This window comes from Leptinotarsa decemlineata, unplaced genomic scaffold, assembly GCF_025532065.1.
Source record: "Leptinotarsa decemlineata unplaced genomic scaffold, Ldec_3_MD MMD2_tig00003348_RagTag_RagTag, whole genome shotgun sequence".
Classification (NCBI taxonomy): domain Eukaryota; kingdom Metazoa; phylum Arthropoda; class Insecta; order Coleoptera; family Chrysomelidae; genus Leptinotarsa; species Leptinotarsa decemlineata.
Window position 1 is genome coordinate 1,969,483 of NW_027412588.1, and position 18,687 is coordinate 1,988,169.

General features: G+C 34.1%; 1 protein-coding gene across 1 annotated transcript in view; it reads right to left on the reverse strand.

Annotated features, from left to right (window-relative positions):
* The window catches only part of dsx (doublesex), a 306,001-nt gene extending 288,887 nt beyond the window's left edge, over positions 1-17,114 (reverse strand). Inside the window, exon 1 of the mRNA XM_074178092.1 lies at positions 16,415-17,114. Coding sequence (XP_074034193.1) covers positions 16,415-16,886 — 472 coding nt within the window. The 5' untranslated portion in view covers positions 16,887-17,114. The remainder of the gene's footprint in view (positions 1-16,414) is intronic.
* Positions 17,115-18,687: the final 1,573 nt, after the last annotated feature.

The following is an 18,687-nucleotide window of genomic DNA, read 5'->3' on the forward strand; positions in this document are numbered from 1 at the left end:
TTAAACTGATGTCTTTGAAAAAATTCAAAAGAGCTTTGAAACGGAAATATTCGAACAAAATCTAATGTACACCCATTGTCAATAAGAATGGTGGTTCGTAACATTACTACCTTTTTTTTTTCTAACCGTTTATAATTACGTCTAATATACTATTGTGTCGATTATATATTTAGTACTTTCACTCAACAATTTGTAAATAGTTTTGAATATTTTTCTCTGTTATTTTTTCTGCTGATTTTTTTTTTCGTTTTTTTGCATTACATATGTGTATGTGTATATATGGGTACATATATGTGTATATGTATTGTGTATACATGTATATATAGTTCTTTTTTTTTGGCCTAAGATGAAAAACAGAGGTTGCATCTTTTGATGCAACCAACTGATCTTCAGCCTTTCCCGTTTCAGTAAATGTTCACATTTATTTATTGTATCATTATGGGAATAAAGACCTATTATTATTATTATTATTATTAATAAAATTTTAAATGAAGGAATGAATATTTGAACAGTGCCCAAACAATCAGAATATTCTTCATTAAAAAATATAAAAGTTTCGAATTCGAAGGAAAATAATATTACAATGTTTTTTATGTGGGTGCCTAACTTCTTTCTGTCTATTTTGAAAGTCATCATTTACAATTCAAACCTCGCAAGAGATATCTATGCTTTTTCGAATAATATTTCATCTTCCTTCCTTACTTTCGAAACATATACTTTTATGTGAACACTGAACTATACAAAAACACTTTTCTCTATTCAGTTGGTATGCCAAACATATTGTTTTGGAATTGAATCAGATATCATTCACAGGATTGCCACACAAAATAATTTTTCTTTCGTTTAATTCAATGTTTATATTAAAGTAGCTGTTTTGAGAGGGCTTTTTTTCTTAGTTTGTGTCTAGTTACAATACACATACAGTAAGGTCATAGTCTCCCCTCCTTTCAACTACTGAAGGAACCAAGATATCCAGGTCGGACAAAACTTACGTAGAAAGATATAATTTTTAGTGCTTGTTGATAAGAAAGACAACAGTGTTGCATTACTCGTTGCCTAGAGGGCGTTGTAACTCATTTCATAGTTATTTCAATTTCCTTTCCAATACTTCTTCACTGTTGAAAATTAAATTATCTGTTCCCGATCAATTAGCAGTTTCATTTAAGTTTTAAGAATCTGTAAACTATAAATATCATAATGAAAAAAAAATATTCAAAACTCGCTTCAGTTCATTCCAATAAATATTCGAAATGTTTATCGTTAACTCCCAGAAAATAGTATTATTTATTTACAAAATTTTCACCCACATTATGAAATGTTCCTGAGGGAATATCGTTACAAGCACCTCTTTTTCTATCCACGAATTTTAAAATGAATTGCGATTGTCTATCATACATTCCAGATGTCAAGTATTTCCAGAAAAACATCTAGAGGCATCACATCACGTGATCGACTGGGCTCTTTTAAGGGGTCACGTTTGCTTGTGAACCCACATGTTTGGAAAATTATAATTCCCAAATAAGTTTCTGAATAATATGACGTTCTGTCATCACAATGAGTTTGAAAGTGGCTAGATGACCAAACCTGTGAATAGGTAAACTTGGTCGTTCAGAATAAACCGATACAGCCTGTAGACCATGCCGATATGACAGGTACTGTCGATTAGTAACATACTGAAGGCAAAACTTGCTTTCTTTCTTTCTTTGCAGTTTTCACTGCAAATCAACTATATATTTTTTTAAGGACAAAACACAAGCACTTCAAGAAAATCCTCACGGCGCTCCAAGAGCGGTGCCTGTGTGAAAGTAGTGATTCACATTGAATTTGAATCGCTGTGGAGATTGAGTCCATTTGGAAAAACGTTCTCAAGAAGTTTATTTCACGTAGAGCCAGGAAAAAAGGATTCACAATCCGAAACCGAAGAGCAGCATTGCTTTGATCTATCATGTATGTATTGTTAGACTCAACTGTTCTTGAAAAATATTGTGAAGTATGGAGATTTTTCCTTACGAAGAGCATCTATGGGATCGACAGGTTTGAGAATTTTTGTTGAAGATATAACATTTTTATCATTTTCAGATATGAAATGAATTCGTGACAATGCAATCCAGTTTCAATTTTTGTCATTGTCAGTATTTGAATGGTGGAATTCCTAAAAATATACTTGATTGACTCAATTTCATTTTGATGAAAATGAAATTTAAAAAATAAACCATTTCATCGGTGAATGCAAAATGAACTTTTTTTGTATATGTACATATCATAAATGATATGTACAAGTTTCAGAAAAAATATATTCTATTATAATCATTGATCATGAATACTTTATCATGATGTGTCAAGACAACTGTTTCATTTATGATTTGATTCACCTAAAAAAGCTGTGGTGTTTATTTTTTCCTTTGGTCATTTTTATTATTTCTAACAGGGTTTGATAATTGCTTTCTGTATATAGACATGAAATAAATAGAACAATCAACGGACACGTTGTATGCAATATGTTATTTGAAACTTATTTGAGACAGCTTCCAGATAATGGATTCAGTTTGAATTCAGTAATAGTTATATATAGGTCAATCAACTGCATTTATATGCGAATTCAAAGTTGTGGGTTGATACTGAGAATACCTACATATATTATACTCAAGTCAGAACTCGAAATTGAAAGCGAAAACTTGTTTGAAAAATTAAAATCATCATAAACCAGACACCGTGGTGCACAAAAATCTTTTTATTTCCGTCAAGTGATATCAACTTTGTTGTTTGAGAAATAACCATATCAATGGTTATTTTTCATTAAAATCAATGGTTAGTTTTTATCAAAATAACCATTGATACTCTAAGTAAGTTTTAATAAAATAACTTCAGTTAATGAACACACATGAACACAGCAATTTATTGTATAGTTCAAGTAAACGATATAGTGCAACCTACCTTCCACCAGTTCCCCTTTAATAAGTTGGCAAGTTGACTTGGGTATCACACCAATAGGTGGTTTCACTTATGTCTCGCTAGTGTTCAAGCAGTTATTTTTATTAAGTATTTTTCTTGGTTATTCACATTTTGTCTTCAATCGAGGACCGCCTGCCCGGTACTGACGATGTCCAGTAGGCTGAAACAGCTGTCTACCGGTGGCTCTTGAATTGAAATCAATATGGGAATAATCAGAATAGTACTCATCTATTATTTTTTGATTTTTATGGAATTATTTTCCAGCAGCTTGACTGCATTAAACTTTCTTGATTGGATTCGTTTTCCGATGGCATTCCAGGTTAGCTTTCCAAATTTCTGCTACCACAGTTGTCGGTTGATTGGTCAAACCACCAACACTGACATAAAAACTTGGCAATTTGACTTGGGTGTCACACCAATAGGTGGTTCCACTTATGTCTCTTTATATATATTAAATATTTCGTTTCTATAGATGAGTGGGAAAGTAGGGATTCAAATAACAGAGTGATGATTGAAAATACTTCTGAATACTACTTACTCACATATACCTATATGCAATTGATCGCTTCAAAAACATTTCACTAACTTTCTTCGAAAGCTCCTGATAATTTCTGTTCCATATTCTCTGTTTCACTATCACTGTCGTCATTTAAATCAATAATGAATTAATTTCCACCATTAATATGGAAGTGTCCAATCCCCATATAGTCTTTTTCAACGAAAATCACTTTTTTATTCCTTTTCTGCCAGTCTTCTTACTAGAAGATACTTCTTCTTTTACTAGCTCAATTACCATTTTATCAAATTTTGGAAAATTATTTTTACGCCTGATGCTTTGTTTCAATTTTCCTCCCCAAACCAACCGTGTTAGGAATCACACGTTAAAAGGTGAGACTTCGTTAGTCCTTAGCTCACACAAGCTTCTCAACTTCTGAGAGTTGTCGTTCGTATGGGGGGCGACAGCTGATCAACGGAAAAACAGATTTTTTTCATACTTGATGGGATTGAAAACAGGTAAATATGGGGAAAATCTCAGTATGATGGGTCCATACTTTTCAGCAATACTCACAAGGGCATACACTTTTTCAATTGTTTTCGTCTGTAAAACTTCGAGTAGTTGGTTTTTGGTATAGTTATATTCAAAATACACATTGTTATCCATTAAAAAACTTTGTATTATATCTTTCCTCGAATTTTCATTCGGTACTTTGATGAGCTGTCGCGAATGATAGGAAGCGTTGTCAAAAACTATTATTACACTATTCGCATCCAAATTTGGAAGCAATGTATTTTCAAACCATTCCGCAAAAATATTAGCTTAAATGTTTTTATGATAGTCAACATTGTAGTCCTCAAGTTTTTTCCACATAATTTCAAAGAATTCGGAACCCATCCTTCACTTCCTCCACAATGCACAATGAGTAGTTGCGATCCTTTGTTCGCAGGCATATTAGGCGTACACATTCTCCAACCATCAGTCCACCCTTTAGTAACTGTGTCGTGAGTGTCATACCAAGTTTCGTCCAAATAGAAAATTTGCCGTTGTTCTTGTCTATATGTCCAATCTGATGTTGCTTGTAATAGTTCGTTTCCCTCGAAACCAAACTTGAGATGTAGATTCTTATATACATTGAAACATACTCTCTGTGTTTCAATATTCGAATGTATCCGAATCTTATTCACTGGTATCTCTTTTTCGCATTTTTCACCATCGCTATTGGAATCACTACACAGGAAAAAGTCTGTGTTGTTATCACACTCGTTATCACTATTAGTACTTGTTCAAGGACGCCACATTTTAAACAGATAACAAAAATTTTAAGTAATTATAACTGCTATTCGTCACCGAAGCATGACTTCAAATTCAATTTCATTACTCTTCAGCCAATCATAAAACTCGATTTGTAAAAATCATTCAATACGAACCGCCGATTCTTCAGTCCACGTGGACTAGTTGACAGCGGCTTTATTTCTCTGTATTGGTTTTTTTGGCCTTTGAGGGCGACGACACTTCAAGTATGCACAATACCAGTTACTTCGACTATATCCGTCCTGCGCTAAACATTTTGAATCCAAAATGGTTCAATATTGCCTGTTTTTACAGAATTTAGGTATTTAGGTTTAAGGCTTTGAATATGATACTAACATAGGAACATTGGGTATCTATCAAGTTGCTATTATTTCCCAGAAATACACCAAAGAAGCAGCATTTTGGGCTTATATGTATTCTTGGAGATGAATTGATAAATTTATTTTTATTGTAAACGTGTAAATAAAAATTCATGACCGGAGGTGATTGTTTTAAAGCTATTTTTCGTGTTTATTGCTCATGTGCTATAGGTTTCAATGCCCAACCTTTCGCCCAAGACTGTAGATATTATCAAAGTCGATAAGGCAGAGAATAAACTGATTTAGTTGTCCTCACAATCCATGCTACCGGTATGTGCATAAAAACATGTAGACCAAGGTCATGAAACCTGAAAAATAGCTTTGGCACACCAAAATTATTGTATTTTCATTATTGTATTATTTTGTTACATTTCAACTCTGTAATAGAGAGGAAATAAATTGGATTCAGAAAGAGAAATTGAAGAAAATATTTCAATGTTTCAGAATAATTTCTTCTGGAACTGAAAAATATATTATAGTTTTTTTATCGTACACTAATAATTCACAAATAAGTTTTATATACAATGTTATCCACACTTTAGTCTGAAGAGGCATACGCTTATAGAAGGGCCCAACACAAAACACACTTTCAAAATATTTTGTAATTTCATCCTAAACATTTTTGACTTGACTTGACTTGATCCACACAAGACAAAGTGGAAATCGTTTTTTATGTGGTGGAAACGTGCCATATCAATTTGTTGCTTGTATTTTCAATCACCGGCATCCAGGAAGAAATAAACAATATACCGTGGAAAGGATCAACGAAAGGATTGAGCTATTCATCCAGCAGGGAGAAAAATCGTGTACGCACCAAGGGTGAGAAGTACGGCATCGACAAAATTTCGTAGGCGAGAATGCCATACATTTCTCCCTAAGTGCGTAATATACTATCTCACCTCTGTATGACAATATACACACATCGGAAAAGTCTAGGGATATTTTTATAACATACTAAATATCATAAAAATAAATGCATGAGGTTTAATTTCGAATAAATTGGTACACTCGACCACCCTGTAGATTTCTATGGGTTGAACAAAGCCTGCAAAAACGGTAACTAATCTTTTATCAAGTTTTTTACAAACTGTAGGTTTTCGGCTAAAATGAATAATCTGAAAGTGTCGAGTTTGTACATTCTATGCAGTTCTTGCTCAGCAATTGAACTGGAAATATTGTGCTTTAACATGGAACGCCATCACTTACCATTGGCTGAGATGAATAGAGCTGTAGGGCTTCTCCAAGGTGGCATGCGACAAAATGATGTAGCTCTTCGTTTGGGGGTCTCCCAAAGTGTTATCAGTCGATTGTGGCGGCGTTTCCGTGAAACTGGCAGTCCAGCCGAATAACATCCAAGGCGAGGACGCGCTACAACTGCAGTTCAAGACCGAATTTTGGCCTTAACCGCAAGAAGACAACCGACAATCACAGCACTTGAGTTGGTTAACGTGTTGCAGCCCAGGTAATCATTGGTCGTGATACTGTCAGAAATCGACTGCATGAAGCAGATCTCCACAACAGAAGGCCACTTAGATGTCCACCTTTGTCGAGAGGCAATCGCGGTAAAAGATTAGAGTAGTGTCAAGAACATCAAAACTGGGATGCAAATGATTGGGCCACAGTTTTGTTTACAGACGAATCCAGATTTGGATTTCATCCAGATTCTCGTCGAGTAAGACTGTGGAGACGACCTGGAAATAATGAACGTTTGAGACACGTCCAGGAAGTCCACACATATAGAGGTTGTACAGTAATGCTATGGGGCGGAATCATGATCGGCGGCAGAACCGATCTCGTTTTTCCAAATCGCTCCCTCACAGCTCGACAGTACCTTGACACTATTCTTCTACCTATCGTCCGTCCGTTTGCTGGTGCTGTTGGTGAAAACTTCCACCTAATGCACGATAATGCTTGTCCATATGTCGCGCGTCTAGTGACTGACTGGCTCACCAACGAAGGAGTTGATGTATTGCCATGGCCAGCACAATCACCGGACCTGAATCCCATCGAGCATGTGTGGGACATGCTTCAACGAAGAATTACTCCGCATATGGGGAACATTCACACAACGTTTCAATTGAGATAGCTTTTAATCGCTGAATGGGCAAATGTACCTCAATAAGACATTGACAATCTCATTTTGTCGATGCACGATAGATGTAGGACCGTAATAAACCAGCGTGGAGGCCATACTTTGTACTGGTTCCAATTTTTTTTGTATTATGATTTTTTTTCGGGGTGCCAAAGAAGAGCCATATTTTTTTTTAGTGTTGCTTATATGCGCACTCAGTATTTTTGACCATTTAATAAATTTTGTTGTAAGTTACATTCGTTTAATAATCACCCGTCAACTTTTTTTTCCCTAAAGCGATCTAAAAAAAAATTATTGCCATTTTTGAAAATATCCCTAAACTTTTCCGATGTGTGTACAATCAGATGTTGTTTTTGAATGGAAAGAAACCGTTCTTATTAGGGCAACAAGTTTTCGGAACAGACGCACTAGTAAGTTTTTTCCGAGGTTTTTTCTACACTTTTATAAGTTACCTGAATAATGAATCAACTTCAATTTCATGTCTATATCTCAAATATGTTTATATATTTTTATCTTCTAGGTCTTACGTCAGGGGAAATTGGGATAAAAATAAATGAAAACAATCAACAAATACTCAGATATTGAATATTTGTGGTTCGTATACATCTTCTTTTCGATAAAAGTAAATGATTATTTCATCATATTTCAATTTTGTTTGCTTGCATTCATGATATACCAATGAATTTTCATCACTAATCGTCTTCATTCATGAAGTGATTATTCAATTGCTTTAATTTAGAATTTTTGAAGATTTGCTATTCATTACTATCTCCAAAAATTATGTATTCGATCAACTCCATCAAGACATCGAGTGGAACATAAAGTTACTTCTTTCTTACAGAATGATGTACCTACATTAATGAAAAGTCGGCATGAAATTTGAGTCCTTATAATCAAGTTTGTTATTTTTTCTAATCGCACCCCGTTATGAGTATTCACGTTTTATCAAAGAACATGATCTACGACATCCACTGGTACATATGCACTTCTTGTCAAATATATCTTCATTGACAAATACCTCCAGACTATTCTGTTCTTCAAACTATTAGAGAAAAAATAAGAAGTGGTAGTGGGGTAAATTATTCGGAGGCACTGGAGATAGAAGTTCGCAAAATAAGTTCTCTTCTTAGTTTTCATCGCGATTTTCATTGAACATAGATAAGATAAAGTTGATGGCAATGAATATCCGAACGGTTTTTTCCATGGAAGTAGCAAATCAGATTGAATATCATCTTCTGAATTTTTTTATGGTTAGAGAAAAGTGGTTTCAATAACTTCGAAGTATTTCAGAATGAATAAACGAATATACTCAGCTCTTGATGGTTATACGATAATAAGAAAGTGAATCCAATTATTCCTGAAACAGAACAGTATCCCCGGTTGAACATGACTTTGAGAACAAATAGGAAAAAAATAAATGCAAGAGTAACCTGATTTTGGGACATGTTTCAAAGCGAATGTCATCCAAATGAATTTCAGCTTGGTAAACTCGAAATAGGTACAAAAATATCATTCAAACGGTGTAATCCATTCCTACCTTGATTCCTATCTTTTTTTCGTTCATAAATTTTCAATAATGATAATAATAAGAATAATGGCTTTTATTGGTGGTTCCATACAATTACAACCAATCAAATGGCAAATGGCAATATCTGCGTATGATAAATCATCGCAGATATTGCTCTTCCATCCAACCGTAGGAACAAAAAAGAAGAGAAAATAAAAAAAAAACCGTATGCTATGTGGAACAGTGCAACAAGTATATGCAGCGAAATTGAATTACAAATAGGGGCAGAAGAGAGGTGTAACTGTTACACCTCTCGAAGCGAAGCAGTAACTCGTCTTGATAATCTGAGATGATGGCGAAACTTCGACTATCGAATAGTACACAACGGATGAACACCCGGAAAAACAACACATCATATATATATATATATATATATATATATATATATATATATATATATATATATATATATATATATATATATATATATATATATATATATACATACATACATACATACACACACATATTTTGTTGAGCTTGGAGAAAGGTTGATTGATATAATCATAATTCGACATAATTCGATTAGGTGGATCTATTTATGGTGTACGTCAGTTCTAAAGGATATTTTTTCGAAAAGATAGATAAAGATGATAAAAGTGTGATCGTTACTCTACATCTCAAACTTTCAACTGGAATGTAACATAATTATCAGATGTTTTAATATCACGAAATGTTGAAAAAATCAACTATTTGTTATTTATGAGTGTATATCGTTCATTTCGATTTTTTTTTCATTCAATAGTTTCAATTCTGAATACAATACATATTCATTGTAGTAACTTCTGAAAAAAGTATATTCCTTCTCATGAATACATTTAATATTCTATTAAAAAAATTGGTCGATTGAAAGAAGCACTTCGGAAGCATTAAAAACCCCATTGAATGTGCCGATACAATATTTCTGTTTAGGTTTTCAAAAGTGAAAGGATATACATACTTAATCAATAAATTATCTTCGATATGTGAAAAAAAATCATCTGGAATAATTATATAGAAATAATATCCTAATATTCATGTCAAACTACTAAACTGAAGAAATACATGAGGAATATAGTATAATTCTAAAATAGTAGGCACTAAATTCCCAGAAATTTACGTTTTTGCCTTAATCTGCCTACGAAAATTATACTTAATAGATGAGAAAAAATGATAATGACGTACATAGAATCATAACTATGACAACAGTGTTTTCGTTTTATTACAATAATATTCCTGAGAATTATTGCCTTCTATAGGGGAATTGTACTTTAATTCCTTCGAAAATTCCATTCAGTTGAATTTTGAAAATTTTTAAAATATTCAAAGTGTTGTGAACGAAAATCTTCAATACAGATTCTCAATAGAATTTACTTTCTTTAAAATTCTCAAAATCAATTTCACAAACGGTTACCCATGTCGCCTCAGCACAGTTTTATTGGAGGTTCAGCCAGAAAGTTGTATGAAATAATTCAAGATTGTAGTTGCTTTCATATTCATATCTTCATGAGTTGGCACCTTCATTATTTCATAGAGTAATTCTTCAATATGAATATTTGATATTAGTTGAAATGACATCAATGAACGCTTTTTGAAGCGGTGTATGAAATACGGACGCAGATTCACCACTGAGATTTGTTTTGATCTCAAACTTTGCGTAAAAGTACGAATAAAAAATCAATTGCAAGATGAATAAGCTAAATCACCTTGTTTGATGTAGTATACCAGAAGGATGTATTGTAGAATTGGAAGTTCCTCATTAGACAAGGAAAAATCGCACATGTAACTTTGTGGGTTCGCACCACGACGTAATTGTATTGCAGTTTTTACACCCGATCACGACGAAGAAGGTTTTTCGTCTCTCTGCTCCTCTCCTTGAATATATTTCGGAACGACCAATTCGAGGAAACAAAAAAAGGACAGGATCGGCATGAGTAGATTTGAATAGTAGGAATAAGTAGTAGAATTTCATCAAAGTAAGGTTCTTGAAAAACAACAATTTAAATTATTTGCCCGCATGAATTGTAAATGCAACCTAACCATATATACAAGTGTGAATCAAAAATAATAAAAAAAATGAAAATTCAATATTTGGTAATGAACCAATCAAGAAACCTGAGAGTAATCGGAAATATATGAGGTTGTTTTTTGTAACAAAATCATTCAAAATCAGATTTTGTATTCGACTTCTGATTGAAAAATGAATGATAGTGGACCTCTCTTCATTGAGCACTTGCTATTTATTGTACAACTGTCAAATTTAGTACTTGTCAAAAAAATCTTGAGAAAATTTTAAAATTTAAAATGTCTGAGGATTTTCCCAGTAAAAGTTGATGATATTAGAACTTTCAACTTCTTTTCATTGTTCCTGAAAAAAATGAAATTCCCACCATTTTTTGTTGGAACTTTCACTTAATTTTTTCATGAATACGTAACTTATATGCAACATTCCTTCCAGAAAATACTTTTCACAACCCGCTACATAAATTCACTTTCTCATAAATGTCTTTTTTGAAGCCAAGTGAATTTGTCCGACTACGTTGCATTTGTATAGTTTCTTACTGTTTTTTGAGTGTATAACTCAATAACTCCTGTGTATGGAAAAGGTTCTAACTTTTACAACAGTTCAACTTGTTTCTGTAAATATAGAGAAGTATTAGTATCTATAATGCAGAATAATATTGGACAAAATGATCGTGCAATGGTAAGAGAGAATACAGTTTCATTGTTTTCATAAGGTAATATTTGTATATGATATTAGCTGTTTAGAAGAAAATATGATTCAACATCTCTTGCATTCGAAAATTTTATGTTACAACAGCAGAAACAGTATCTGTTCCAAAAAATCTCAAAGGCTGTGTATTTGACGAAAAACAAAATCGTTTTTTTTTTGGATATGAAAAATAATCAATAATTTGTGGAAGAAGATGGTAGTTTCTTCTTCTAGAGAACTGAATATGAACGAAAAACTCTAAGTATTAGCAAAGTGATTCAATTTCACATATGCTACTGAAATAGTTCCAACTTTAGACCCAATCATCGCTATTTGTATATTACCAAGTTCAGAATGTACCTACAAAAATTGTTGGTGACTTCAGATCTGATTGCAACTTTGTTCTTTCTCAACCATATCAAGTTGATAGTAACCTTAGTGAAGTTGAAAGTTTTGCATTAAAATCTTTTGGATTATACAGCAATTTCAAAATCTTTTCCGCAGATAAGAATAATGCAACAGCTATAATGTTACATGTGCTGATCATTGATAAACTCAATCAATTACAAATTCGTTGCGCAGATTTTCTGTTGAGCTCAGATGATGTGAGTTTTTTCATCAATGTTCAGGTTGCTGAATCCCTATCCCTAACGGAGATATCGGTTTAGCTTAACGTTAAGCTAGCTCAACGTTAAGTTAGTATAACGCAATTACAGAAAAAACAACATTTCACGCCAATTTTTGATTTGTTATTTTTTTCGAATCAGTGGTTTTTGCTAGGTTCACCGGTGAGCTCGCAGAACCAAATCAAAATTCATCACTTCTTGGAAAATTTGGACTTGCAATAATTGCATGCTCATTTCAGGCTCCTTCATTATACTATTGTATTTTGTTTTGCTTTCCGTTCAAATCGAATATTTGGAAGATTACTTCAGACACTCGTAATAAAACATTCTTCAACTAGTGTTAGATAGAAATATATTGGGAAGTTTAGGCTCGTTTTATGCTGCTTTGATTCCCAATCGCCCACTTTAGTTGAGCCGGCAGAACCAAATCCTTCACTTTTTGAACGTGCACTCATTCCCTCTTTTACCGTGTGTGCCTGAATCTCCTACATATTCAATTCAAACTGGGAGCAATAAATTGTTCAATAGCGTAATGCAGAAGTCTAAAATGAGCCTTAAATCATTGCTAGATCGAAATTTCCTGAAAGAGAATGATTTTTATTTGGTTTCAGCAGCTTATCGGTAGAGCCAGTAAAACCCACTGATTGAAAAAATAACACATAGAAATTCGACGACGGGAGGCATAGGAGCCTAAATAAGCCAAAAATGCTTGGTATACGTCTATCTCAAAGATAGTTGAAGAATATTTTCGAAAAATTATTTTCGTTTCTATCACGTGTGCCTAAGGCAAGGACTCAAAAATTAAATTCAGTCGAAGAGCAAAAACTTGTTCAATAGCGTATTGGAAGAGTCTAAAATGAGCCTAAAATTATTGCAGAACTACTGATTGAAAAAAAACCTCGAATGCGGGGATATGGAAGTCTCATTACATATCTATCTCACGCATAGTTGAAGAATATTTTCGAAAAATCATTTCCGCTTCTACCACATGTGCCTGAAGTAGGCATACAATCAATCGAGGAACAGAAAGTTGTTCAATAGCTCAATGAAGGAGCCCAAAATGAGCCCAAAAGTATTGCGAGTTCAATTTTCCCAAGAAGCGAAGGATGTCGATTTTGTTCTACCAGTTAAACATTAAAGCTAGCAGAACCCACAGATTCTTAAAAAAAACAACAGAGAAAATCTGCGATGAGGGTCAATATGAGCCTAAAATTATCACGTAGCCTGATTTAACCAAATATTTTTTCTGAGTTTGTATTCTGCTAGCTTAACGTTAGACTGGCATAACCCACGATATCTACATCGAGCGGAGAGCAAACAATTCTGGAGTGCAAAATTAGCCTAGAAATAATTCAAACCATTCTAAGTGGTTCTGCTAGCTCGACAGGGGTGAAATTGAATATGCAACCTTAGAACTTTCAGAATCACTTATGCACCCATAAAACATTTTTCCAGTTTGAAAAGGATTTTAATACACGATATTATACAGAAGATTATAGACTTCATTATTTCCAAAAAACTACGAAGGCAAGCTATGGACCAGGTCTACCCAAATTCAAGGTGCGATAACGTCAGTTATAGGACATTGTCATATTTGGGTGAACCCACCAATAATGTTGCCCGTTTTTTGAAGAAAAAAGGCATTAACCTAGCTCACAGAACGAATAATAGTCTAAGTAAATTCATCAAAAACAATAAAGACAAAAATTCGGTGTCGAATAGATCAGAAGTATATAAGCTGACCAGTGGCTTTTGCCCAAAACTGTATATTGGCCAAACAGGAAGAACATTTTCCCAAAGAATCAAAGAGAATAGAGATAGTTTTGAAAGCAGAAAGACCAATTACACATTTGCAAATCATGAATACGGCGTGTCACATTCAGAAAAAAAAATTTGAAGCTCAATTTTCTAGAATGTTTAGAAATCAACAGATTCAAGACTTTGGGTGATTAACTGAATGATCTCCTGAATAACTCTCCGTCAATAAATATTTTTTCGAAAGTGAAAACTGGTACATTAGCTTAGGTAATTTAATTCATTTCACATGAAACATTAAATCATCCGGTAAATATCAGATACTTGCAATGTGAAATTAGGTATATAAAGCATTGAATATGTAGAATATAGTTAGTGGAGAGACGCCCAAATAACCCATTGTATGGCGTTTCCGTTAAAACGGTTTAGTGAAAATCCCACAATAAAGTGTTTTTTTAATACAGGAATTTGGAAAAACCATAGGTTCATTCTTGTCAATGATTCAAGTTGAAACTTTCAATTTTGGTATTTGACGAATTGAAATCAAACTCAAACAAGCTATTACTCCGTTTGTATTGGATCTACAGACAAGATAAACCCAATAATCTTCATTTCATATGCTACATTCTTCGCGAAAAACTGTCTGTAAACGAGGCTTTATTGGTTGAAAAATTGACACTTGGGTGCATGAATAAGTTGAAAAATATTGACTCTCAAAAAAAACTGTATGATTCAAAAGTTACTCAAAATCAATCAATCTATCTTTTTCCGAATGTTTTTTCGGTGAAATATTTTTCACCTCCAAGAAAGGATTGAGTGGAATGTATCCACAATTTTGTGCAAATCGATGCCTGTTTGACAGTATTGTCGTATTTAACTTTCAATGATTGGACTGGAATATGAAAATTCTTGAAAATTCCAGTGAGGGCGATTAAAAATACCTTGACTTTTGAATTATGTACATGATTCCTGGACTCTTTCTTGACTCTCGCTCTGACTTTTTACGATTTTTCATATTCTTTTATTTTTCTTGGTGTTCTAGCATTTCAAAATCAATTGTTACCCAGGCCTATTTTTTGTTGATTTTGAGGTAATAATTTTTTTTCATTGCGGTTTTGTATTAAATTTACCTAATATGTAGTATGCAATAAATTATGAAAGCCAAATGAAGGCATAATTCTTTAAAAACAAGTTTCAAGAACCAACAGATTCAATACTATTTTTTCCGGAAATTTTACAAAGAAAACAATATTTAATTAAAATTATGAGTAGTCAAACAGAGAATTGAACTTTTGATCGTAAATGAATGACAGTTGATTGGGTATCCATTCTAATCCTTCATTCTTCTCTTTTACAGTTTGCAGCCGATAAACTTTTTTTGGCTCCAGCCATCAATTCTGTTCATAGAATTATTTGTAGAAACAACATAGGTCACTGAACAGTATTCATTCATTTGGCTTCGATTGTGGCCTTTTCAAACAACAGACAATAAGAAAAACTTGCAACTCATAGGTAGAACTAGAACCTCCAGCGTAAAATAAATCCAAAACAAGCAGTGATCCTAAACACCAGAACTGAAAGAGTCTTCTCGACATGCCTTCAACCAAGCAAGTATGTAATTTATCTCCTGATGACGCCAAATTTGTAAGGCAAACTCGCGTCGAGAAGAGGATTGCAGTTTTGGTGTTTGAGATCAGTGCTTCTTCTCCTTGAAGCTTTAGTGCGTCTTTACACTTCATGGAATAATTTCAAAGGGTGGTAAAACAAATTTTGAAAACCAATTCCAAGGCTTTAGAAATAAAGTGTAGCAAAAAAATTAAAATCAATCCAAATTGAAAATTTCACAATTGAAACATTTTTCTGAAGTGTTAAATTAGTTTTCAATTGTGTTTTCTTTGAGTGAATGAATATTCATCTTTTTTTTTGAACATTTTCTTATACCTTATTTCTTTTCAACCATATTTTATTGGGCTTAGAGACATCTACAGACGCAGTGATTGGATATGGATAGTGTATAGCTGATATAAAGATGTTTTCCATGAGCAAAACAGAACTTTAAATAATTGAACAAGGAATTGACGAAATTTGGTAAGTTAGTTCTTTATAAAGAAATTTTAATAACATTTAGAATTATGTATACTAGTATGATACTTCATTGGATTCAGCAAGAAAAGTTATTTTCAAAAATGCAGGTCTGAAGCGAAGAAAAAAATTGAAAACAGAATATGTATGAAGAATGTTTCAATCATCTTGAAGATGATTGAAGATCAAAGAAGACTTTTTTTCATTACTCACATTCAATAAATCGTATATACCTGATATTTTCGATTAGTTTTTACTTCGATATTTCACAGAGCTTCACAATACAATCATTCGTGCATTTCATTCAACCACCTTCAAACAAACAATCAACTGTACCAAAAAAAGTGGTCCCCGAGGAGCTCGGTTGCTCCACTATTTACTCGTAGGAAAAAAATTTGCTGACTTGAAGTGTTTAAGAGTCTAGGGTTTCAACAGTTTGCCTCATGGGTAGTGAGAATAGAGAAAGAAAGCAACCTTACCTTTGCAATCAGGAAAAGAAGGACGGCAATCGCCGATAGTGCCCATACTGGCACTTGTCGTGGATGGAATCGCCATCGTGGGGGTCATTCTTCTAATTATGGGAGGATTGGAGCACTGCGAGGAAGCAGAAGAATCACAATCCAGCGAATGGTTTAAGGGCGGACTTTTCTGAGCCACTGGTATCATCGGTAGTTCTTCCCCATTCGAAGAACTGGATCTAAACATTGCCTCGTCTTGGGCTTGGGCCCGTCTGAGCGCCGTCTGCATAGCCATTACCCGCTGCCTCTCGGAGGTTAACCGGCATTTCTCGCATTTACACGTGCGATACATGCAGTAGCGTTTGTGGCCCTTGAGGGCGATTTTCTTCCGGTGATTCCGGCACCTTGCGCAATTTGGCGGAGTTCTGGGGGACGTCGAAGTACTAGAGGCATTGACATCCATCTTACTTTCATATTCTTGGGAATCTGACATAGTGTGAGGGATCTAGCAAAGTTCACTGCACAATGCGACACCGTCACTCAAATCCTAACCTGAATATTATTCAAAACAAATGAAAAATTAGCGCAACAGGTCGAAGCACGCGGAATCTGCGATGAAACAGCAATTACATGTGGCGGTAGCGGCCTAAGGTTCGCTGTCCTGCACCGAACTTCTCGCGAAATCAACTGTCAGTCTTGCAACGGCCAAGTGAAGTGAGTTGCATTGGCATTGCATAGTAGCGGGGCAAAGGGTACATCATTTACGACTTGGTCGGTGGGGGAAATGCATGTGCGGGACTGCAGTTTAGAACCGTGTTTTATACGGTAATAACGTTGGGAAGCGAGTTTTGATGGCAGGTATTCCGAAGTAGTTTTGTTGCAATTGGGCGAATACCAGAAGGTTATATTAGCCGTTTATGATATTATACTGTGTTCTATTTGTTATACTCCTATGCATTGTTGTTTACGGGTCCTAATATGACCGAGTTGCAGCCTGCACTAAATTTTCCATTGTCTTATTTGGATATTAAATTTTCGGAATTTATAGTTGAACCGGAGTTATATTTCCGCTTTTACATCCCCGGATGACAGTATTTTCAGCTTTAATTAAGTAGTTTGGAAATGAATACTGCAGTTTTATGTCCTTTGAGTTTGCAAATATAGATACATCAAAATATGTTTAAGGTAACTGGGTAATTCCCTTATTCAACTCCCAATAAGAACTTTTTATATTTATTATGCATGAATAACATTCTTGCTTTTGAGTTTCGAAGGTATAGATATGTTTACTTGCATTTCTGTTTCGAAAGGCAGTGTCGGGCAAATTTCTAAAATATTCCAATTGACCAATAAATTATCTTGGTATTATCATATCCGATGAGAACTCTATATCGCCAGTATGAAGGTAACTTTCATTTTGGCGTCCAGTTCTTCCATTTATTTTCAGATGTACCTGAGATGAGAGTGTTTATCAATTCTTTGCAATGATAATAATAATAATATGATGATCAAATTATCTAAAAGGACAATTCGTTCAGGCCAGTCTCAAATTAACTACACTGTAGGTTAATAGACTGACACCTATCAGAAAACAACTACTCTCCTGCATATCGTCAGTGATGTAACAATACCTCTTACCTTCCAAAAAATGAAAAATTCAGTTTTCCTACAAAGTTATTCCTAACGATACTGCGTATGATTCAAAAACCACCTAACTTGCAAAAACTGTCCTGTTGTCAAGTTTCTTCGTGAAAACAATACCTCCTATCTGTTTACGCTCTCATGTATCGGGCTAATACCGCCTATCTTTTTGCGTGTGTGAACCTGAACAGATCGTTCTCTGAGCTCGCATTGTTTTTTGCAAAAATTAAAAGTTTTTTGAGAGAAACTGGTTGTGTAGTGTTGTTCTAATCTGTATTCCACGAAAAAACCGGTAAGTACATAATTTTTTCAGCTCAGGTTACATTTTATTCGATCAGAAACGTTTAAAACATCATTTGACATCCTTTTTTGAAATGCATGTGTCTATTTTCAAAATGGACGTTTTAAGAAGGTTTCCTAATTTTTTTTTATTTTCTGTTGTTTATTCAATGATTGCTCAGTAAGATGATAGGAACAATTGAAAAAATCACAAATTCAATCTGTACATAGGAGGTTTTTTTCAGACTGACTACATCATGTGTTCACGTACGTTGAAGATTCTGAACCTAGTTTCTAAAGGTACGCAAAATAATATTGTACCCGTGCCAGAGCTTCCCAATCAAGAGCTTCCAGTACAAGAGCTCCTCACACGA